The sequence below is a fragment of the Sceloporus undulatus genome, chromosome 1 (genome assembly GCF_019175285.1).
Source record: "Sceloporus undulatus isolate JIND9_A2432 ecotype Alabama chromosome 1, SceUnd_v1.1, whole genome shotgun sequence".
Classification (NCBI taxonomy): domain Eukaryota; kingdom Metazoa; phylum Chordata; class Lepidosauria; order Squamata; family Phrynosomatidae; genus Sceloporus; species Sceloporus undulatus.
Genome location: NC_056522.1, coordinates 269,557,665 through 269,579,462, shown reverse-complemented (window position 1 = coordinate 269,579,462; position 21,798 = coordinate 269,557,665). Strand labels below are relative to the sequence as shown.

Here is a 21,798-nt window from a genome sequence, read left to right as displayed (position 1 = left end):
TATAGAAAATAAAACATTTTAAAAATTATTAAATATGATGTTCTGCAAAATAAAGTCAACTACATGCAGTTAATATACCAGTAACTCACACATATGACTTTGATCTGACCCTGTGTAACCCTATATATGTCATTATTAAGTTCTACCATTTGGCCACTAGAGGTCCCACTGAGATACAGGAGATTTAAGTCCTGGGTTCAAGTTCTCTTGCTGAGTCTCTGTTGTCCTGGTTATAATTTATACACACAGTGGTAGGAGCATAGCTTCAATACAGAGTAAAAGCCTACTTTTTTGTCAGACAAAAAAGAAACATAGCATTTCTTGAATCTTGAGTAAAAATACATTCTCAAGGGCTATGATGACTGTGCCAGAAATAAAATGATTGCTCATTTGCAACTCCCAAGACAAAGTTGCAAGCTCTTTCACATCATCATATGGGGGGGGGGGGATCAAGCCATGAGTCTACAGAGGCCAGTGTGTTGTTATGATTTGACCGTTGGACTAAGACCCTGGAGAACAGGGTTGGCATCCCATCTCTCAGCCTCAAAGTAAGGCAAGGACAAAACTCCTCTGAACATTCTGCCAGAAAACCTCGATAGGGCCCCCTTGGGTCACCATAGGTAAGAAATGACTTGAAGTCACACAACCATCACCACCACCACCATGGGTCTGAAATTATAAATGGCATACAGAGACAAGGTGTGCAAATATTGTATTAACAAGACTGACAAGCAATTGATCTGCTCAAAGATTTACTTGCTTTACACTTCTGAATAGTATGAAGATCCTCGACTCAACAGAGCCCGTATTTCAGAAGATATAGTAGAGCAAAAGAGCAATCCTACCTTTCTTTCTTTTTACAAATGTTTTGATGTTTGTAACTTCTGAAGATTATTTAGTCTGGAAGTTGGCTGGGATGAGGGAGAAAAGATTATAGCCTCCATGAGCCAGGAATTCACGTATAATGTTGGGTAATTGGGGTCAATTACCTCCCTCACCCTGATCTACTTCACAGGGTATTTGTGGGGGGAAGTTACTGAAAGTATGATGATAGCTGCTGAAGAAGGAAATACTGAATTGCTGAAGAAATCATAATTGCTGAAAATTGATTTTATTTGTTCTGAAGAAAATAGACCAAATGAACACTTGCATCCCTGTTCTAGACTCAGAATCAAAATACTTAGGGAAAGAGAGGATATCTTGCATTATTTCTTTCAGGTTTTGCCATCCAAATATGTGAGGAAAAATATACTTTCTTCTGCTAGAAAGCTGCAGTCCTTTCTCTTTTTCAAGCATACACACAAACACATGCACACACATTATGATCCTTGAGGATTAACAAGTCTAGAAGAATATTTTCAACACTGTGGTTTTTTAAGTACCTTTTCCTCACAGTTTTTTAAAACTAGTAAGAACCTGGTATGTGCCTGCAGACATCACACATATAAACTAAGGGGCGGCTGCAGCCACCCTCCTGCCCCAGGGGTGTCACAGCAATCAAACCGCATGCCCCATGTGGGTGGGGCCGCACAGTCATGGCAGTGCCCATACGTCTTAGGGTTCAGGGTGTTGCATTTGCTGCGCACTCCCAGAACCCTAGAATCGGCCCAAGAACATTGCTTCATGGAAGCATGTTAACGGGCCTTCGAAATGTCATTCCTCTCTCATCTTTTTCTCTGTATTTTTAAAGTGTTGCCAGCCTACTTGCATCCCGACTGGGAACACCTATTCTTCTCAGTATCTGGATCATCACCTACCACATCTACAATCAGATGAAAGTCCCAAGTGAAGTACGCGGTGGAGGAGAAGATCTCTGCTTGGGATCCTGGCTGAAGAAATAATCTAACTTGGGTCTTGTCTGCACAGGGCAAAAGGCCCATCCTCACTATTCTGGCATTGTCTTGTTCAGATGATGAATGTTTCCAGCTGTGTTGGGGCACAGCTAACAAATGAACTTCAACAGGGAGAAATGTAAGGTAGTGCACTTAGGGGGCGGAAAAATAAAATGCACAGATATAGGATGGGGGACACCTGGCTGAACGAGACTACGTGTGAAAGGGATCTAGGAGTCCAAGTAGAACACAAATTGAACATGAGTCAACAGTGTGGCGGCAGCTAACAAGGCCAATGCGATTTTAGGCTGCATCAGTAAAAGTATAGTAGCTAGATCAGGGGTAGGCACCTTTTTGAGCCAGGGTTACATCACACACACACCGTGTCCAAACGGAGCTCCTTCTGAGGCCACGCCTCATCCCGCAGCCACCAAACGGGAACAACGCCAGGGGGAAAGGGGCCAAGTGGCCCTTTCTCCCTGGCTGCGGCTCCCAGGGTGTCCTGGGGCAGAAGCCCAAGGACACCCATTTTTGAGACAGGCAGAAGCACACAGATAGGTGCTTCTGGCTGCCAATCCATGGAGTAAAGGGGCGCATGCCTTTGTTTCCATGCTATGGCAGCTGTTGAATGGGTGTCGCTCAGCCACCTGTCACGTCATCCATCACTATGGGTCACTTGTTTCTGAGGTCAGAAACAAGGAGCCCAGTGTTGTGCGCATCTTGTGGCACTTTGTTCTGATGTCAGAAGTGAGCAATCCCTGGCAGCTGCGCTACTGTGCGGAAATGGAGGCTGCGGTAACAGGAGCAGGTCAAGGTAGCTGTCGTGCCAGGATACTTCATACTGCCCCCAGGATATCCCTGGCAAGTGAAGACAAGGCCTAGTGGCAGCTTCCTACACTAAATTACAGCTTTTAAAAGCTATATAAAATAACAGTGATTAGGGTAAATAGTTTATTTTTTCCCTTGGAGACCATAACTTACTTTAAATTATGTACCATATTTTCAGTGTCAAACACATGTGGATGCACAAACAAGACATTAAGCAACTTTTTTATATTAGGCACAAGGCCACATCTTGCGTTTCCTTTGATTTGATTTGTAGTCGTAAAACCGAGAAAGGGGCAAAGGTTATGTATGTTTGTTGCATTTTCACATCTGCTGACACTTTAAAACTTTTCTCACCCTATTACAGCTACCTATGTTCTACAATAATAACATAATAAACTGAACAGTATTTCATTCGCATTTTAACTTCTACTGGAAAGAAAACAGAGTGGATTCCAAGCAGCTCTAAATGTTAACAGGCTCAATGGGTAAAGCAACCGATTTGAGCAATCACCAAAGCAACCCTGAAACTCTTCTAGAACATGGCCACATAGCCCGAAACCCCACAAAAACTATGGATGCTGGCCATGAAAGCCTTCAACCCACAATCCTGATTTCCTAAGATTCTTAATTCCACAGGGAGCCTCATACATGGAAGAACCTCTGCAACACAAAGTTTTCCTTGACCCAGAGGGGTCTGGAAGAACCCCACATTTTGAGACAGGGAGTAAAGCATATGCCCCTGAATCTCTACTGGTATCAGTGTTGTCTACTTGAGTGAGTACTGCCTGGATGGGGCTAAAGATTCTCACCAATGTATTCCTTCTGCCTTCTGTGGCCTACACCCAACGAAGTCCCAACTAGAATAGACCCACTGAATGAATCTGATTTATCTCCCATAAGTTTGTTTTACCATTGAAGAATTGTTAAGAATACATTTTGTATTGAAGCCTATGGCTAACACATGTCTACTTAGTTTATAATAAGAGGAACACCTCCTTCCTACAGTAGATCAGCCATTTCCAATAAATGTAGCTGGTTGGCTCATCGAATGAAAAGTTTCAATAACTATCAGTATAAACGCATGTAGATATACTGTAATACATATACAATTATTGAGGCTGGATCTACGGTTTTAACTCATATCTGCATCCCAACTATGGAGATATCTACACAAAGTTAATGTTGCTGGTTGGCTGCTGTATCTGTTGCTGTAGATCTTGTTTGTTTTTTAAATAACAGACAACACTTCTGTTGTTCTCGGAAATTCAGTGGCAATTCCCAGCACAGGCAGCAACATTTTATCCCTCTTGGAGAGTGAGGGCTTTTTAGTTCCAGATAATTACAGTGGACCCTTGTTATAACGCTGGGGTTTGGTTCCAAGATCCCCCGTGTATAACAAATCCGTGTATGCTCAAGTCCCCATTAAATATAATGACATAGCAAATGGGTGTGCCCTATAAAAATGGAAAATCAAGGTAAATTTATACTTTTTGGGAACATTTTCAGACGGTGTAAGCTTGAATCCGTGTATAAAAAATCCATGTAGAAGAAGGGCCGGGGGGGGGGGGCAGTTCAAGATTTGTGATTCATACCAGGTTTCTTAGCCATCCTTCTGCTCCTACTTGATAGATGAGAGGAAGGAAACTCAGATGGCATATTAACAAGCATTTAAGTTCATTCTAAACAAGTGCCCATATGGGTCTTACAACGTCCAGAACACAATAGTCAGCAAAGGCACTGAAGAGATCTGAATGATGATTGGCTAGAATTGCCTGTAGTGTATAGACTGAATGAATGATGCGTAGATAGGCTCGAATTGCTTAAAGTGTCATGAACTTGACTGTTGGGACCAAATTGCAGTCAGGTCATAGAGCTCCTTCATCCTCCATCATGCTCCTCTGCCAGCTTCTACAGGAACTGGAGACTCCAAACGGAGAGCAAAAGCAGCATCGAGATCAAACGCCTAGCCAATAATAAGCTCACTGTCTGTTCGAGAGGCCTTCATTCTTGCTGTCGTTGGAAGATCCTTCTATCTTCCACAAACACTTAGTCTTTTGATTTCATGAAACAAAAATGTTTACTAACATGGCTCCTTATCCAACTAGCATCTCCTAACTAAGCTACGAAACATTACAACAAATGGATAGAATGCACTTGAAAACTAAATCAAGCATGAACTGCGCCTCTTACTAAATGCAGTTATAACATATATGAGAAGATTCTACCATAGATATGCAGAAGAACCTATTACAACCAAAACCCAAAGCTTTGCCATCTTGTAAGAGTGAACTGGTAATTAGAGCCAAAACAGTGTTGCCACTAATCTAGGCCTTTTGTTTTTCCAGAAGAAATTGGGGCAATGTACGTCACTGTCCCAACTGTGAACAGCACCTGCAGAGTTATGAATATCTTCATGGGTATGACAAGAATGACCTCCTTTATGGCTTCCTGTCATTAACAAATAATTTATCCTCTATTAGAGAACAGTGAGCAAATGGTACTTTTTCCAAACAAAGGAGTAATCAAAGTACCTAGCTCTAGAAGCAGCACAGTGCCTAATCAGGACATTAGTTCATGCCTCATCTTCCCTGTAACAAAAGTGTGAATAAGCTATAACAAAGTAGACAAACACCTCCAACATATCACTCTTGTGTGTATTCATGCTTCCTCATTTGCAATATTGCCCATTGTCAGTACAAAATAAAAATGCAGTAGCTTTATTGTGTCATTGTCTAAATTTTCCCTGATGAATGTTAGGATTTATCAGACTCAGTTTTGGACCCTGCAATTGCGCTAAGGAAGTGTAAAGACGTTGCGAAATGACTGTTTCCACGCAATGTCCTTACACATTGCTTGCTTTTTCGTCCATTCCCCCGTAACGTTACGTTTTAGCGCTACAATTGCGCTAAAATTGCGCAAAAGTTGCGATTTCAGTGAGTGCGAACCATGCATCATTGCGAAACTATTTACTACACCAGCGCTTTCCTTTTGTCTTTCGCATTTCGCAACAATAGATTTGCGCATGCGCCTTGGAGGCTTGGTGGCATCCTGACCTTTGTGTTCCGGGGGGAGAGGGGAAGGGTCTGGGATGGATGACCCCTAGGGGCCCCTTTCATTTGCAAGCCTCCTAGGTGTCCTTGCAGGATGGAGGAATGGGGCTGGAATGGATGACCCTAGGGGCCCCTTTCTTTACAGCCCCTAGGTGTCCATACAGGACAGAGGAATGGGGCTGGGCTGGGAATGGATGACCCCTAGGGGCACCTTCATTTACAGCCTCCAGGGTCCGTCAGTGTCGTGCAGTGAAAGCAGGAAGAGGAATGGGGCTGGAATGATGACCCCTAGGGGCCCTTGCATGTGGCAGCCCCCCAGGTGTCCATGCAGGACAGAGGAATGGGCAGGGATGGATGACCCCTAGGGGCACCTTGCATGTGCAGCCCCCAGGTGTCCATGCAGGAAGGAAGAGGAATGGGGCAGGGGATGGATGACCCCAAGGGGTATCTTACATGCAAGACCAAGGCCACACCCCCTCCAAGGGGTTGTCCTGTAAAAAGGGAAGCCCACCGGAAGGGAATGGGGTCAAAAAACAGCCCAGCATCATGATGGAACTTTGCAATCGTTAACTTGAGCGTTGCGTTGCCGCTGCTGCCTACCAACCAACCATTTCGCAACAGATTTGCGTGGGTAACAGGAGGACCATGGCTGGCTTCCCTTTTGGCCCGCAATGCCCAAAAAGGGGAGGATGGACGCTAAACTACGGGAGCATGCACAATGGCTCCCTGCAATGAATGGCGTCTGGAAGGATGTCGCACTTTCACGTTATAGCTACGCGTTGGTGATGCTAATATTGCGCGATAGGCAGGGAAAATCACCAAAAACTCGCGTCTGATAACCCTCTCTCTTACCACTACCAGTATTAGTTTTTACATCAACTTCCAATGGGCCCTATCTTCCTCTACAGATGTTTGTTGTTTGTGTTTGTTGTAAATTATGAGATATGCTGGAAAAATGAAATTGTAAACAGTATACAATTGATCTGGAATGCCATATATATTTTATTTTGTATCGCTTCTTACTGATTTTATTTACTTATCTTGAGTGCTTATAAATTCCAAACTGGAAGACTCATGTTGGCTGGAAAACTTTGCTAGCTCATAAAAGGGTCCATCTGTGTTTCTGGATTTCTCATGCCTAAAACTCTCTGTTTATAAAAGGGTGGCAGTTGAGGTTTGTCCCTTTTTCCTTCCCTAAATAAAATACTTTGGATCTTATCTCCAGTCTTGGTATAAAGGTATTTATTTCTAGGATTTAAGAATCACAAAATACAGTTGCAGTTAGAAACACACAACATATAAAATTTCCCATTTTACAGATGACAGCAGTTTGGGATTTAAGTTGCTAAACCAACATACAGACTCAGAAGAAAAAGTCTTTAGAAGAAAACAATAAGCCAACATCATAAATTAATAAGATTCGTTGTTAATGGAAAATATGATACCTCACTCCACAACATGAAATGGAATTGAAAGACATTCTACTACAGGGTAGGCAACCTTTTTGAGCAGGGGCCAAGGTGCTGTATCAGACAAATGTGGGGGCCGAAGCCGGGGGTGGAGCTTCACCCCGGGTGTGCGGGCCCCCGCCGCATCGCGCCAGGCCAGGGTGGAGCTTCCACCCTCCAAGGGCGGAGCCGCACACCTGGGGGGAGGCTTCCACTGAAGCCCACGGCGGACGGAGGGGTGAAGCATGTTGCCTGCCCTCTCTCCTTGGTCCTTTCCTTCGGCGAAAGGGCTCCCAAGGGCCCTTTTCGGCCAAATGGGGGGGAGGCCGAAGGGAAGGGCTTGGGCACCCATCCCAGGCCCTTCCCTTCGGCTCTTCTTCCTTCAGCCAAAAGGCTCCAAGGGCCTGGAGGAGCCCAGGAGGCAGCACGGCGCTTCCGCGGGCCTCTCTTTGGGCCCATGCGGTCCCAGGCCTCCCTCTGGAGGGAGAGGCCTGGGGCCGCAAGGGCCCTGGGGGTAGGGTTGCCATAAGTCAGGACCTCCAAACCGGGACAAATGTAGGACAACATTTTCAATATAGGGCACATTTTAAAATGGAGGACACACGGAAAAATTGATGATTTTTTTAAAAATGTTTAATGAAATGCATGTTTCTTAGGCATGATCAAAATGGAGGACATTGTGGCATATTCCTAGACATATGGCAGAAATGTACTTCCTTTCTGGCCACCCCCCTCCCCCCAGTCCAAACAGCACATTGGGGCATTTGGCATTTGGACATGGCTTTATTTAACATGGCGCTCTTGCATATTTCAGAGAGACTTATTCCATAACCAAACCCCTTGGGTGGTTAACACTTAGCATGGTTTAACATGGCTATGCATATTGAACATGTCAGGTGGTTTCACCGTTTCTTGCACCAAATGTACTTCTCAGAAGTGTGTACTTGGTCAAGGGACTTTGGTTTTTCTTCACTGCCAAGTTAGTTTATTTGTAAAAAATCACAGCTATTTACATTGGCCTTGCCTCAGAGGCTTGTTGATATCAATACACATATCCATTAAAGAATCAAAAACACACAGAAAAGAACACTTTGGAAAGTCACACTCTCTTGGCTTTCAGAAACAGTGCGTGCATGCCTCTCAGCTGACTCATATCATCATCAATTCAGCATCATCATCATCATCATCATCATCATCATCATCATCACACTATCACTGTCAAAACAAGGGAGGAGACTTTTAGCATTATAAAGCACCCAAAACACACTTTGGAAGGTGACCTCTCTCGGCTTCTGAAACGTGCGTGCATGCCTCTCAAGCTGACTCATATCATCATATCATCATCATCATCATCATAAATCATCATCACACTATCATTGTCAAAGCAAGGGAGACTTGTTAGCACTTAAAGCACACAAAATAAAATTAAAAAAAACCTTGAGGCCTCTGGCCACTCACCACCTCTCCTTCTGCCTCCCTTCCTCCTCTTCCTCCTCCCTCCTCCTCCTCCTCTCCTTTCCTCCTCTCCTCTTCTCTTTCTTCCCTCCTCCTCTTCCTTCTCCTCTTCCTGTCTTCTCCTCCCCCCTCCTCCATGCGCCGAACGGCTGGGGGAGGGGCGGAGGGAGGCAGGAGAAGGAGGTGGGTGGCGTGGGCCGCGCGGGGAGGGGGGAGGGGGGCCATGGGGCTTCCCCTTTGCCTCCTCTGCCCCCAGGCCGCTGGCCCGCCCCTCTTCCTCCTCTGTGCGGTGGAGGGGAGGAGGCAGCGTGGTCGCTGTGGTCGTGTGCCCAGGGGGGAGGAGGGGGAGGCGAGGACCCGGGCTGGGGCCGGTCCTGCCACCTCCGCGGGCCGGGGGTTGCCGACCCCTGTTCTAGCATTCTTGAACATATTAGGCTTTTATATCTTCTTCTATCTTATTGAACAAAAGTTTGTCGCCTCGATTTTTTTTTAACTAGAAGGCTAGAATCCAAAAGGGCTATTAATGATTAAATTCATGATTGCTACAACTTTCCATTTCAGGCAGTGGTCCCTGGTGGGCTGAAAAAACCATCCTGGGATTAAGAGGGCCACTCTACTGATAGGAGTGCAAAGTGAGAAAAGAAAAATTAGTAACGTGCTCCAAGTTCAGAATTGGAGTATTCAAAGTAGGCTGCATAGGTTTCTCTGTTTTCATTCTATGACCATTTCACATGTGTCTATGCATAAGCAGGGTCAAGAGATGTAAGACCAAAGTTAAAATGTAGCTAATTTGGGCTTGATCAGAATTAAACTACTTTGTCCGTTTAGTTAGCCCATTCCAAATCATGTGTGGGTGATGAAATTACTCACCACTAGAGAACGTTAGCATCATTCTCCCTACCCCACCCCTAGATATGTGCTTTGTGTGCAAAGAAGCATGTATTCCCACCAGAAACTAGGCTGCCAAGTGTATACACTTTCTAACCTAATTTATTTCAATATACAAATCAAGCTATTTTTAATTCTCACCCAATAAAATTAATTAGACTGCAAAATGTTTTATTAAGAGATAAGAAAGTGTCTTTTTAGAGAACAGTTTTCCAAAATTTCCTGGCCAGAAAAAAAAATCCAAGCTTGGCTTAAACTTTGATGGAATTTGCCCATTATGTAACAAATTTACTCCACAACTACTTTTTAATCACCAGGCAAATTCCACCACTTGAGGAAATAACTTCCTCCATATTCACGGTATCTCAGAGTATTGTAAACTAAGATACTTTTACTTGCATAATCTTCACTGAAGCTGAATAAATTGCCTAGCAAATCAAAGCACTTCCACATAGACTGGAGAGAATCTCTGTTGTAAAGGCGTGTGTGTGTACCTGTTTCAAGTTGCCTATCAACTTATGGTGCCCTCATGAATGTCAAAGGGTTTCTTAGGCAAGCATGCTAGCCAGAAGTGGTTTGCAATTTCCTCCTCTGAAATATAGCCTACAGCACTTGGTATTCACTGGCAGTCTCCCATCCAGTAGTATTAACCATGGTTACACATGTTAGCTGTCTCATGTATTTCCAAAAGACTCCAGTCCTAGAGATTCTTTTGGTGGTACAGAAGCCAAACGTCAGGAGCGGGATTCAAAGGCTCCATCTACAAGCATAACAGTGTAATTGAGATTTGGGATTCTTGTCTTGGAGTACCTCTGGCACATTATACATAGTTTCTGGACCAAATAAAAACACTGTCTTACTTTCTGATTAAAAACCTTGCAGGATGGTGGTCTAGAGCAGGAGCATCATCAGTTCATTAAACTGCAATTTCAAATATCCACTGCAGACTAAGTCACCAAAGTCACTAAAATTAGTCAGTAACCACTGTGGCTTGAAAGTATAGATAGTGCTTGACTTTACAGATGAATGTAAATGTATAGCTATATATATATATAACTACAGTGGCCCTGATCTTCTGTGCAAGGAACAAGAAAGTTACTGTCCTGTTAAAATGCCAGATAACCTGATTTGGAATTAAACCAAGCCAGGCAAATAAACCTCTGTTATGCAGCAGAATGTTTTTAGTGACACTCTGCCACCAACTTGCAATCGGCCACTGAATCACCTTTTGACCTAATTAGACAACTCTATTCCGTATATACCGCTGCTCAATCTATTTCCTGAAGACAACATATGAAAACAGGTGAAGGGTTTCATAAGCCTTTTTCAGCATCTCTATTACAACACTTAATTTTTCATGCATACATCTGTAAGCTGCTACTTACAGAATCTCCCCACCATGTGTTGTGCAGTACTGTAACTGTTTTTCCTCGTCAAGTTCTGTATACCTTCTTTTTAGATTGTATATAAAACTAGCCAGAATTCCTTAGGGTCAGTTTATGCATTAAACAAGAGAAAGAAAGAAAGAAAGACAGACAGACAAACAGACAGACAGACAGACATTTATATAGGCAAGTTATTCAGTTCAGGACCCAATACAGTGAAAGTGTACCATTAGCAACTTTTGCGATCCTCTCTTTGACAGAAGTTACATGCAGTCGCATAGGCAAGAGTTCTAATAGAGCAAAATCTGAGTTTACAATGTAGTTCCACCACAAACTCATTGGGATGTTTGAGACAAAGTATCATCTCACAGCCTCATTCCCAACCTTGTATGAGGATGGATGGGATTATGAATGATTCTATGCCTATAGTAGGCTATAAAGGGCAAAACAAAAGACAGGAATAAACAAATAATATAGGCACAGACAAGTTCAATCTGATACATCATCTTTTGAACTACTTTTCTAAGATTACGTCTGGGCCAACTGAGGGTGACTAGTAGAAAGCGACTGCACAGATAATGTATTTTAAACACAGATGCCTTGAAATCCGGTTTCATTTTAAAAAAAACCTCTTGGCCCCTTTACACACTAAATGCAAGCCGAATCCAGTAAAATCAATGGGAGGTTTTACTGCTTCAGTATGAAGTAGACTAGAGCTAGTATTTGGATGGAAAGTCCCAATCTATCAACAGTAATGTTTTTACATATAAATACAGCCCAGAGAAATTAGAGGGTGTTTAAGGTGTGCTGAACCAGTAGAGGTAAACAACATTTCAGTTTCTGTCATTGTTTAGTACTGGAGAGTAAAATCACAAGAATGATCAGGACAGTGGCCTGAAATTGCCCACAATGCCAGAATTCTGTATTTATCTCTGCTGTATTTTGCTGCAAGTATTTTTCACGTGCATGATCTAAATCTTAACAGACCATCTCAGGAGGTCAGTATCATTTCCCATATTGCAAAGGGGGGGGATTTGAACCCATACTTCCTATCACACCACTCATGGAACCAAACCACAGAGGACATAGGAAATCCATGAGTGGACACACATTTAACATTAAAACATATATGTCCTATAAGGAATGACTTAAGGAGCTGGGGATGTTTAGTCTGAAGAGAAGGTTAAGGGGGGATATGATAGCCCTGTTTAAATACTTGAAGGGGTGTCATATTGAGGAGGGAGCGAGCTTGTTTTCTGCTGTTCCAGAGACTAGGACCCGGAGCAACAGATGCAAGCTACAGGAGAAGAGATTCCACCTCAACATTAGGAGGAATTTCCTTACAGTAAGGGCTGTTTGACAGTGGAACACACTTCCTCCGAGTGTGGTGGAGTCTCCTTCCTTAAAGGTCTTTAAACAGAGGCTGGATGGCCATGTTTTGATTTAGATTTCCTGCATGGCAGGGGGTTGGACTGGATGGCTCTTCCGGTCTCTTCCAACTCTACGATTCTATGATAAAGGTTTTTTAAAAAATATTTCATAGGATTCCAAAGTTGATCAGAACAGTGGGACTGGGGAAAGGGGAATTAACCCCTTCCTTATTAGAGCTGCTTTCTAAATTTGTATCAGCCATCCCTTCCATTCCTAAAAGCTGCTATGGAAGAAAGACAAGTAGTGTCCCTTAAGCTGAGTGCTGTTCAAAACACTTCAGTTATGAAAAGTAAGAATTCTCACTTTCTATACAGCTCCCAGAATGCCCTCCCCAACATCCATCCCCATTCCAGAAGGTCCCCCCACCTTTTGGTGATTTGCAAGGGGCAAAAAAAGATACAGCAGGAAATGAAAAATTAGTATATGTATGATTCCTTAACCCATTCTGTTTACTAGATCAGAAGCCTTCTTCTGTCAGTGGGTGACAAATTCTGGATTTATTCCCATATTTCTATCTGTATTTCTTCATCTTCAAAGGGCTAGTAGAAGCTGAAGAGACTTCCTCTGTTCAGTGTTGTATGGTCCTAGAGTCATATCAAGCTGTCATAAAGGAAACAATTCTTTGTTGACTTAAATGCAAGTTTAACTTTATTCAGAAGCAGATTTCATTGTTTCTTCTGTTTTGGATGTTCATGTTTTGAATTCTGTGGTTTGAATTCTGGGATACAGGGCGGGAAACCAGATTGGGGCACAAGGACAAAGACTAAGAATCGAATGAACTGGCTGAAATGAACTCTACACTTCAACAATATGATACAAATATACAATCCACTGTACAACCTTTCTTTATAATTTGAAATTTCTACGAAAAATATATTTATTTATTTATATTCCGCTTAATCACTTGGAATCCAAGTGGATTACAACAATAAAATGAGATACAGTTAAAAATTCTAAAAACCACTATCCCTCCCCCCCAGTATAAAAACATAGTAATACTAAGAAGAGATTAAACCAGAAAGACATTCAAATAATAGTATACAATAACAATTAAAATCAATAGAAGATTTGTAAGAAATTTATAACAGGGTCCACATAGGATGGAAAAGGGGATGGAGAATACTAGTGAATATTTAACTAGGTTATTTTAAAAGCTGAAAAGTTTTTCTTTCATCAGGGAAAAAGTCACTCATATTTAGTTTGGTTATTTACAAGAAGACTTTTGGAGTGATGCATATGATGCTGAGGGCAAATCATTCGATAAATCCAGTGCATAAAAACTGCCTAAACCCCTACTGGATCTGCACTGACCCCGCAGGCTGCATCTACACTGCAGAATTACTGCAGTTTGACACTGCTTTTCATGGCTCAATGCTATAGAATTCTGGGATCTATAGTTTAGTGAGATATTTAGGCTTCTGTCAGAGAGCTCTGGTGCCACAACAAACTACATAGGATGGAGCCATGACAGTTAAAGCAGTGTCAAACTGCATTAATTCTGCAATGTGGCAGCTGCCACAGGAATTCTCAGGTGAGATGAAATGGGAGACCATAACTTAGGAGTAAAGTACACCTTCAGATTCAGTCCCTGGCATCTCCAATAAAAAGCATTAGCCTGAATCCCTAGGGTGTCACTGCCAATTAAATTATCTGACCTGGTAAAAGGTGGCTTCCTATATTTTCTACAAGCTTAGAGTAAGTGATGCAATCCACATAAAAGATATGGAAAAACTGAAGCAAGTTTATAGCTATGTTTTTTCTGGTTCTGTTTCCTGCATATCCAACTACAATGGATCTAGAATGCAAGAAGCTGCAATGTGGATGTATCTTTGCCAGTTACTACCAAGTAGATATGCAAATATTGCAGTGTAGCATTGCACATTACAACGCTAGGGTTGGTGTCACCTGATGCAGCAACTCATGATGACACCCCTCTCCACTGACTTCCTCCCCTACTACAACATGCAGAATTCTTAGTAATCATTTTTGAACTAATGTTACTCATAAAATGTAATCCCCATATATTATTGGGTGTAATGACAATAGTTATGACATAAACAACTAGCAAAATTAAAATTATATCTTTACATTACAATATCATATCCATAGCCCAAATGTATTTGCATGTACACAGTTTCATGTGGTTACAGTGTAAATCTGATAAGAGGTGATGTTTTAAAGAAAACGTATTTTTTAAAAAACTTGTAAAAAATGTGAAAATTTTGAAATTTTAAATTTAAATTATTTTTAAAAATTGAGGCCTCTCCTTTCTCCTCCCAATGAGTCTCACACCAAATGCCACATCACATTTCTGTCAAAAGACAGGTGTTTGGGAAGCAGCAGTGTCACCTCCCCCTCTTAGGCTGTCACCTGGAGCACTCTGCACTTCCCTGAACCCCCTTAGTGACACCCCTGATGTAGAGCACTCATTATTAGGGTAACAGACAACCAGTCATGCCCTTTTCCATGATATTTTATTCCCATGGTTTTCCACTTTCCCTCCCATCAGCATGCTCAGTTTTTGTTCGGCTTTAAAAAAAAGTCCTGAAAATCTTGGCAATCCCCCAGACTTGCTCAAAGCAATCTTAAGCAGTTGTTTTGGCTACATAAGGATAAGTACTTGAAGAATAAACTCAATATTAGTATACAGGAATGATGTTGTGGTAGACTCTCTTGTTGCTACCTCTCACCGTCTGCTGCCTGAGGGGAATGATTCTTGACCCTGCCTCATGACAGAGCCAGCCCTCACAACTGCATTCTGACATCACTTTTTCTTACCTTAATATTTCAGTTCTTAACAAAGCCCAAAGGTTCAGTTGTTCACAAACACTTCTGTTAAAATGCAGGACAAAGCAAAGCAAAGTAGATGGTGGGATCACAGTGGGTGCATCTACATTGTAGAAATAATTCTGTTTGACACTACTTTAAATGCTATAGCTCCATCTTATGGAATCCTGGGCTTTCTGGTTTTATACGGTCTTTAGCCTTCTCTGCCAAAGAATGCTGGTGCCTCACAAGACTAAAAGTCCCAGGATTCTGTAGGATGGAGCAATTCTAGTTAAAGTGGTGTCAAAATACATTACTTCCACGGTGTAGATGCTCCTTTAGACCAGGAATAGTGTGGCTGGGTCTATTTCAGCTCTAATCTCCATTTGGTCATTCTCTCTTGGCTTGCTGAAGGGTAAGCCTTTTGGGCTCCATTTCCCCATATGTGTAAGTGGAATATTAATACCCTACCTTACAGGATTGATTGTGGGTTCCAAATAATGGTTAGAATCAGGGTGCAAGTCATTCTAAGGGCAAAACAGGACAGTGAACTACATCATTGGAGGATCTGCCTTTTGTTTATTTAATTATAATTGTTTGTCGCCACTGCCTTTTGGATATTTTCCATTCTGTTTTATATTTGATGTTGTGTGTGTGTGCCTTCAAGTTGTGTGTAGACTCAGGGTGACACCATGAATTTCTTAGGGTTTTTTTTTAAGGCAAAAGTATGCATTGAGAAGGGTTATGCAGAGTTAGTATGAGGCAGTACAGACCAGCACTTTGTGCCGGCTTGACCATGTATACAGCTGAACTAGGGCGAAGCATCCACATCCTCCGAACCCTAGTTCTGGCACTCCGCTGCCATCATGGGGCGAGCCTGTCCACCTGATGTGTGCCATGATAACATCTGAGGCATGCAGTGCCCAAACGGTGATGGACAGAAGAGGCGTCATCATGGCACGTAAGCATGCCTATGACAGCCCTTCCAGGAAGCTGCTCAGAACAGCTTCTTTTAGGGATCATGTCAGTGCCGCAGTGAGCGGCTGGTGCGGCACCAACCCAGGGCAAGAAGGGGCAGCTTCCAGCTGCACATCTATACTGACCCATAGTTGCCTTTGCCTTCCTCTGAAATAGTGGTTATAGTACCTGGAATTCCCTGGAGGTCCCCCTTCCAGGTACTATCCAGGACTGACCCTGCTTAGCTTCAGGGTATTTAGGCCTAGTTGTTCCTTTGGACACTGTTCTGAAACAAAGACTTGTACACATTTTAACATATAACTTCTGAATAAAGGCTAGTTACATGTTACAGACACCATCTGTAAACAACTTTCAAGATTTCCCCCACAGCTCAGGCATTATTTTACTGAGCTACTACACACTTATCTTTCCACTTTGCAATGGTGCAGAGGAACACACAAGTCCCACCTGCTGAGCCACTGAGCAGTGTGCTGCTTAGACCAATCTAAAGCAAACTTTAAGTGCCAGCATAAGCTGTAAAAATAATGTATCATACCACAGGACAAGGCTATTGCTCATAAAATCATAGCTTAAAAACTACTTTGTGAAAGACAAGCTGTGTTTTTGTGTGATATGCAAGACTCCACTTTGAAAAGTAGTTCAAACTAAACAAAATGCAAAATAATATACCCAAGTTATTGGGTTTTTTTTTTTAGTTTATAGCTATCATTGATTACTTTAAAAATCATGGCTCAGAAAAGCTTTGCTGGATTTGAAACCCGTGTTATGTTACACTAAACATGCCAGCATAAGGAAATAACTCATTTGTGCTCATTCCAAGAAGAATGATACAGGCTATCAATGCTATGTGTTCCAGTATGTATACTTACATTTTCTTGGTTCATTATAATCTCTGTATTAATAAAGTATTTTCAGTAATGTCCACTAGACTATGTGTGCTGAACACTTGTAACACTACCAAAGAAACCATAAAACAAGAGTCTGAAAATAATTAATTAGTGGTGAACAGGGTGATCTCTATGTATATGAATATGTATATGTGTTGTTGTCGTTGTCGTTGTGTGCCTTCAATTTGTTTCCGTCTTATGGCAACCCTAAGGTGAAGCTATCATGTGGTTTTCTGAGGCTGAGAGTGTGTGATTCACCTAAGGTCACCCAGTGGGTTTCCATGGCTGACCAGGGAAATATATTCTGGTCTCCAGAGTCAAAGCCCATCCCTCAAACCACTATACTACACTACACTGGTTCACATATATGTACATACTTTCTTTTTAGAAAATGCATTACAAGAGCCATTTTAGCTGCTAAAATATGCAAACCAAGAATGGTTTTAGGGGAAAGGATTTCCACACTCTAGACTACATACAAATAAATTATAGTTAGGCTATTTAAAAAAAAAACTAGCAACAACATACTCATGAGTAGTGCAGTTCTAACTCAAAGATCTGCCAGCTTTAGGAGGTTAGGAAGAGTCAAAAGCCTTGTATGCCACTTGAATTGGCTATCTGCTATCTTATCTCCTTTATGCCAGCATAGCCCCTTTCTTCAGAGACCAGCTAGCATAGCTAGATGAGACACAACTACTTTGTCAGATGAGATCATCCAGCCAAACAACCAAAATGAGGGCAGGCAGAATAAAGAAGAAGCATCTTATGCCAAATTCAAGCCTCTTCCATCCAGGGACAAGACCACTGGTACAAAGTGGTACACAGAACCAGGGTAGTAATTTCCAACATTCCTAAACTGAAAAGGGTATGGATTTAACACAGATTCAGCTGGCCTAATGGCAGGTTATCTGGTCCTCAGCCATTTTGATGGGTTAAAATTGTGTGCTTAGATGTGTGGTTAGTGCCATTGATGTGTTGTTAGTGTCACTGGAAATTACTTCCAATTAATGCTCCTTTTGAATGACAGTATTACCCCATAATCCTAAGCATGCTCCACAGAAGTTAATATCTATTTAGTTTAAGTGGAAGTTGTATGTATGCGTTATGTGCCTTCAAGTTGTTTCCAACTTATGCCGACCTTAAGGAAAACCTATTATGAGGTTTTCTGGACAAGATTTGTTCAGAGGAGGTTTGCCATTGCCTTCCCCTGGAGCTGAGAGCATGTTACTTGCCTAAGGTCATCCAGTAGATTTCATGGCTAAGCTGGAAATTGAACCCTGGTCTCCAGAGTCACAGTCCAATGATCAAACCATTATGGTCACATAAATGTGTTAAGGCCTGTGATCTTAACATAAAAAGTGTTCTCAGCTTGATTGATTACCAAAGCCTTTTTGACTTCTGACTTACCTCAAATAAATTGCTGTCAAAAGAGTGAGGTACTAGTCCATATGATTACATAAAACAGTACAGCTTAAAAGGGAAGGGTTTAAGGTACTCTTTCAAGAGCACCGATCTGTTAGCGCCTGTATATTCACTATTCAAAGCTAGGGCCTAGCTTCCAATTGCATGCAAACACAAGCTGACAAAAGCTAGTGGTTCTCCATGGCCACTTTGTTACTCCAGACTGCACATCATCTCTCGGCTCACTATGTACATATACATGATGTAAGACAGACACAAGTTTGGAAACTTGCAGGATGGGAGCTTTAGAATTAAGAAGTGGTGAGTGAGAAAAGAACCATTTTTCCACTCCAAGTCCCCTCCTAGTCTGCAGTAACTCAGACACATTTTGCTTCTTCAAATGCACGAAAGGGAGTGCAAAATGAATAGTGACAGAAGAGTGGTGGGAGAAGGACTTTTATTCCCCTCTGCCACTCTTCCTCTCTGAGTCTCCCTCAAAATCTGTTTGCTACCTGGAGTAAAACAGCATGCAAACCTTTGCTACACATGCTTGTGTACAGCATGTAGTTAGGCCCTAGCTCTAAACAATGAATCAAAGGGTGCTGACAGATGACTGGTTTAAAGTACTCTCTTACGAACAACAATTTATGGGCTCTGGTACTCTAGCCAGCATAAAAAGTTCTCGGCACACAATGCCTTGCTTTGCTAAACACATTATGAATGAATGGAACACACACAAAGAAGTTAAGGCACAAGTCATCAAACAGATCCAGAGCTTAGGAATGTTACTTTTCTGGATTGCAGTTCTCTCAGGAGAATTCTGGGAATTGCAGTCCAAAAAAGGAATGTTTCCAAGTTCCATCTGCATGGACCTTTAGCCCTCAGCAACCCACAATGAAGATGTGCACTAGGCATAACAGGTGCACATCTGAAGGGGATATACCTACAACTGCTATCAAACAGAGCTGTTCTCCCACCATGTGGCATATACTGGTGTTATTACTGGAAACGACCCCCACTCTATGTTATGTGGGGCACACATCACGAACCAGAGAATAAGGTGAACTGTGTGACGACTGTATCTGTGGATCTACTGTACACCCAGTTTAGTCTGTAATCCTACAGATAGTTTCCTGGAAGTTGAGCCAATGTGGTGTAGTGGTGTGAGCCCTGGACTAGAACTCTGAAAACCAGGGTTCAAATCTCAGCTCAGCCTTAGAAATCCACTAGGTAACCTTGGGCAAGTCATACTCTCTCAGCCTCAGAAGATGGCACTGGCAAGCCACCTCTGAAGAAACTTAAGAAAACCCCATGGTAGGTTCACCTTCGGGTTGCCATAAATTGGAAATGACCTGAAGGCACACAGCAACAACAATACCTTATCGAACCTAATGGAAGCTAATTCTAAGTGTGGACACACGTATTTTATTTGTTCATTAGCATTACTTTTATCTTGCCTTTCCCCCAAAGTGGGGGCTTAAGCCAGGTTACCACTTAAAGCAAGCACAACAGCACCAAGGACTGGGCTACTCCTCTTCTTACACGCCCCTTCTAGGGAGAGAGAATGAGAGTTATTCGTAAAGTTGCTAAAGGGCATCATGGTTTCAGTGTCAGACCACGACACTGGAGACCAAGATTCGATTCCCAGCTGGGCCAAGTGAACCCACTGGGTGACCTTGGGTGAGTCACACTCTCTCAGCCTCAGGGGGAGGCCACGGGAAACCTCCTCTGAAGGAAACTTGCCAAGAAAAGCCCATGACAGGGTCGCCTCAGGGTTGCCATAAGTGGGAAATGACTTGAATGCACATAAGAAGGAGGAGGAGGAGGAAGCATGAGGCGCTGGGACACAAGGGGCCATCCCTCGCCTCTTGTCGTGTGAGGAGGCTGAGCAGTTGCCTCACTGTGAGGCCAAGATGCCCCTATGAGGGAATGGGAGGCGGAGTGGCTCTGCTGCCTGCAACCCAAAGCATCCCCAGGAGGAAAGGGAATTAATTCACTGAGGCTTCAACCAATGAGCCATGCTACCCTCCAGGGTGAGAGGAAACTTCATTCTTGGGGATCTCAGGGCTTGAAGCCTCAGGATCCCCAAGAATGAAGCTTCCTCTCTCCTGCCTTTTTCTTTTTTCTTTTGAAGGTGGGTATGAGAAAACTGGAGGGGGGACCAGCCTGGTGTAGTCATTTGAAGAGGGCTGGGCTGCGACTCTGGAGAGCCCAGGGTTCGAGTCCCAGTTTGGCCCTGAAACCCACTGGGTGACCTTGGGCGAGTCACACTCTCTCAGCCTCAGAGGGTGGCCATGGTAACCCCTCCCCCCAGGAAGCAACATGCCAAGGATTGGTTCCCCTAAGTCAGAGTCGACGTGAAGACACTGAACAACAACAACAACAACAACAACAACAACAGAGTATGCCAAGGGCTCTTGCAGCCCCTTTGAGAGCAAGGAAGAGAAAGGTGTTGGGAGCAGAGCTGTGCTCGCCTTCAGAGGCAGCCAGGGTCGAAGAGCTCCGGGCACCTTCCTTTTCCCAGCCGGGGTCCTCTTTTCCCGGGGCCTGTCCTCCCTTTCCGCCTTCTGTCCAAGAGGACATTTCCAAAGCGTCCTCCATTTTTGGAGCAGGACGTAAAAAGATGCCCGAAATTACTGGGAGAAATAACCCGGTTTGGCACGACTTTAACGCTTTGTCTAGCTCTTTGCTGTGGGATTCTGGGAGTCCAACTGCCAGAATTCCATAGCAAAGAGCCAGACCAGGAGCCGGCTTCCCTTCCTCCCCTGCCCTCCTTCCTTGCTTCCTTCCCGGGGCCGGACTCACACGGTGAAGTGGTAGACGAAGCACTTCCAGCCGGTGGGTCTCTCCAAGAAGTTGTAGACCCGGCCCTGGAGGTGGCTGCGGCTGAGGAGCGGGCGGCGGACGCTGTAGATGGAGACGCGCGGGTCCAGGCTCATGGAGGGCCGGGGAAAGGGCTCGGGCGCTGCCGCTGCCGCCGCCTTGGGCTCCTCTGCCAGCGGGCGAGGCGGCGGAGGGGCGGCTGCCTTGGGGCCGGGGGCGAAGGGGGCGTAGTGGGCGTTGGGGTGGCCCTCCTGCAGCTCCAGGGCGGAGGGCTTCATGCTGCCCTTCTTGGAGAGGAGCGAGAGGCGCCCCAAGGAGGGCCAGCGCTGCCTGCCCGGCGCCTCCGGGGAGGAGGAGGAGGAGGAGGGCGGCTGCTGCTGCTGGTGCTGCTGCGGGGACGAGGCCATGGCTCCGGACGGGGCTGCTCTGGAGGCAGCAGCGACAGCGGCTCCAGAGGCCGAGCGAGCGAGCGAGCGAGCGAGCGAGAAGGCGAGAGGCTGCTCCTTGGGCCGGCCCCCTCAGGGGAAGGGCCCTCCTCTCCGCTCCAGGAGCCCGGCCGGCCCTGGCCCAGGGAGGCAGGAAGGAAGCCGCCCTCCCCGCTCAGGGCTCCCTTGCTTGGCCCGGCT

The 21,798-nt window shown here is 43.9% G+C and overlaps 1 protein-coding gene across 1 annotated transcript in view; it reads right to left on the bottom strand.

Moving 5' to 3' along the window:
- The window catches only part of KCNQ1 (potassium voltage-gated channel subfamily Q member 1), a 462,809-nt gene extending 441,212 nt beyond the window's left edge, over positions 1–21,597 (bottom strand). Inside the window, exon 1 of the mRNA XM_042445270.1 lies at positions 21,155–21,597. Within this exon, the coding sequence (XP_042301204.1) occupies positions 21,155–21,579 (425 nt within the window). The 5' untranslated portion in view covers positions 21,580–21,597. The remainder of the gene's footprint in view (positions 1–21,154) is intronic.
- Positions 21,598–21,798: the final 201 nt, after the last annotated feature.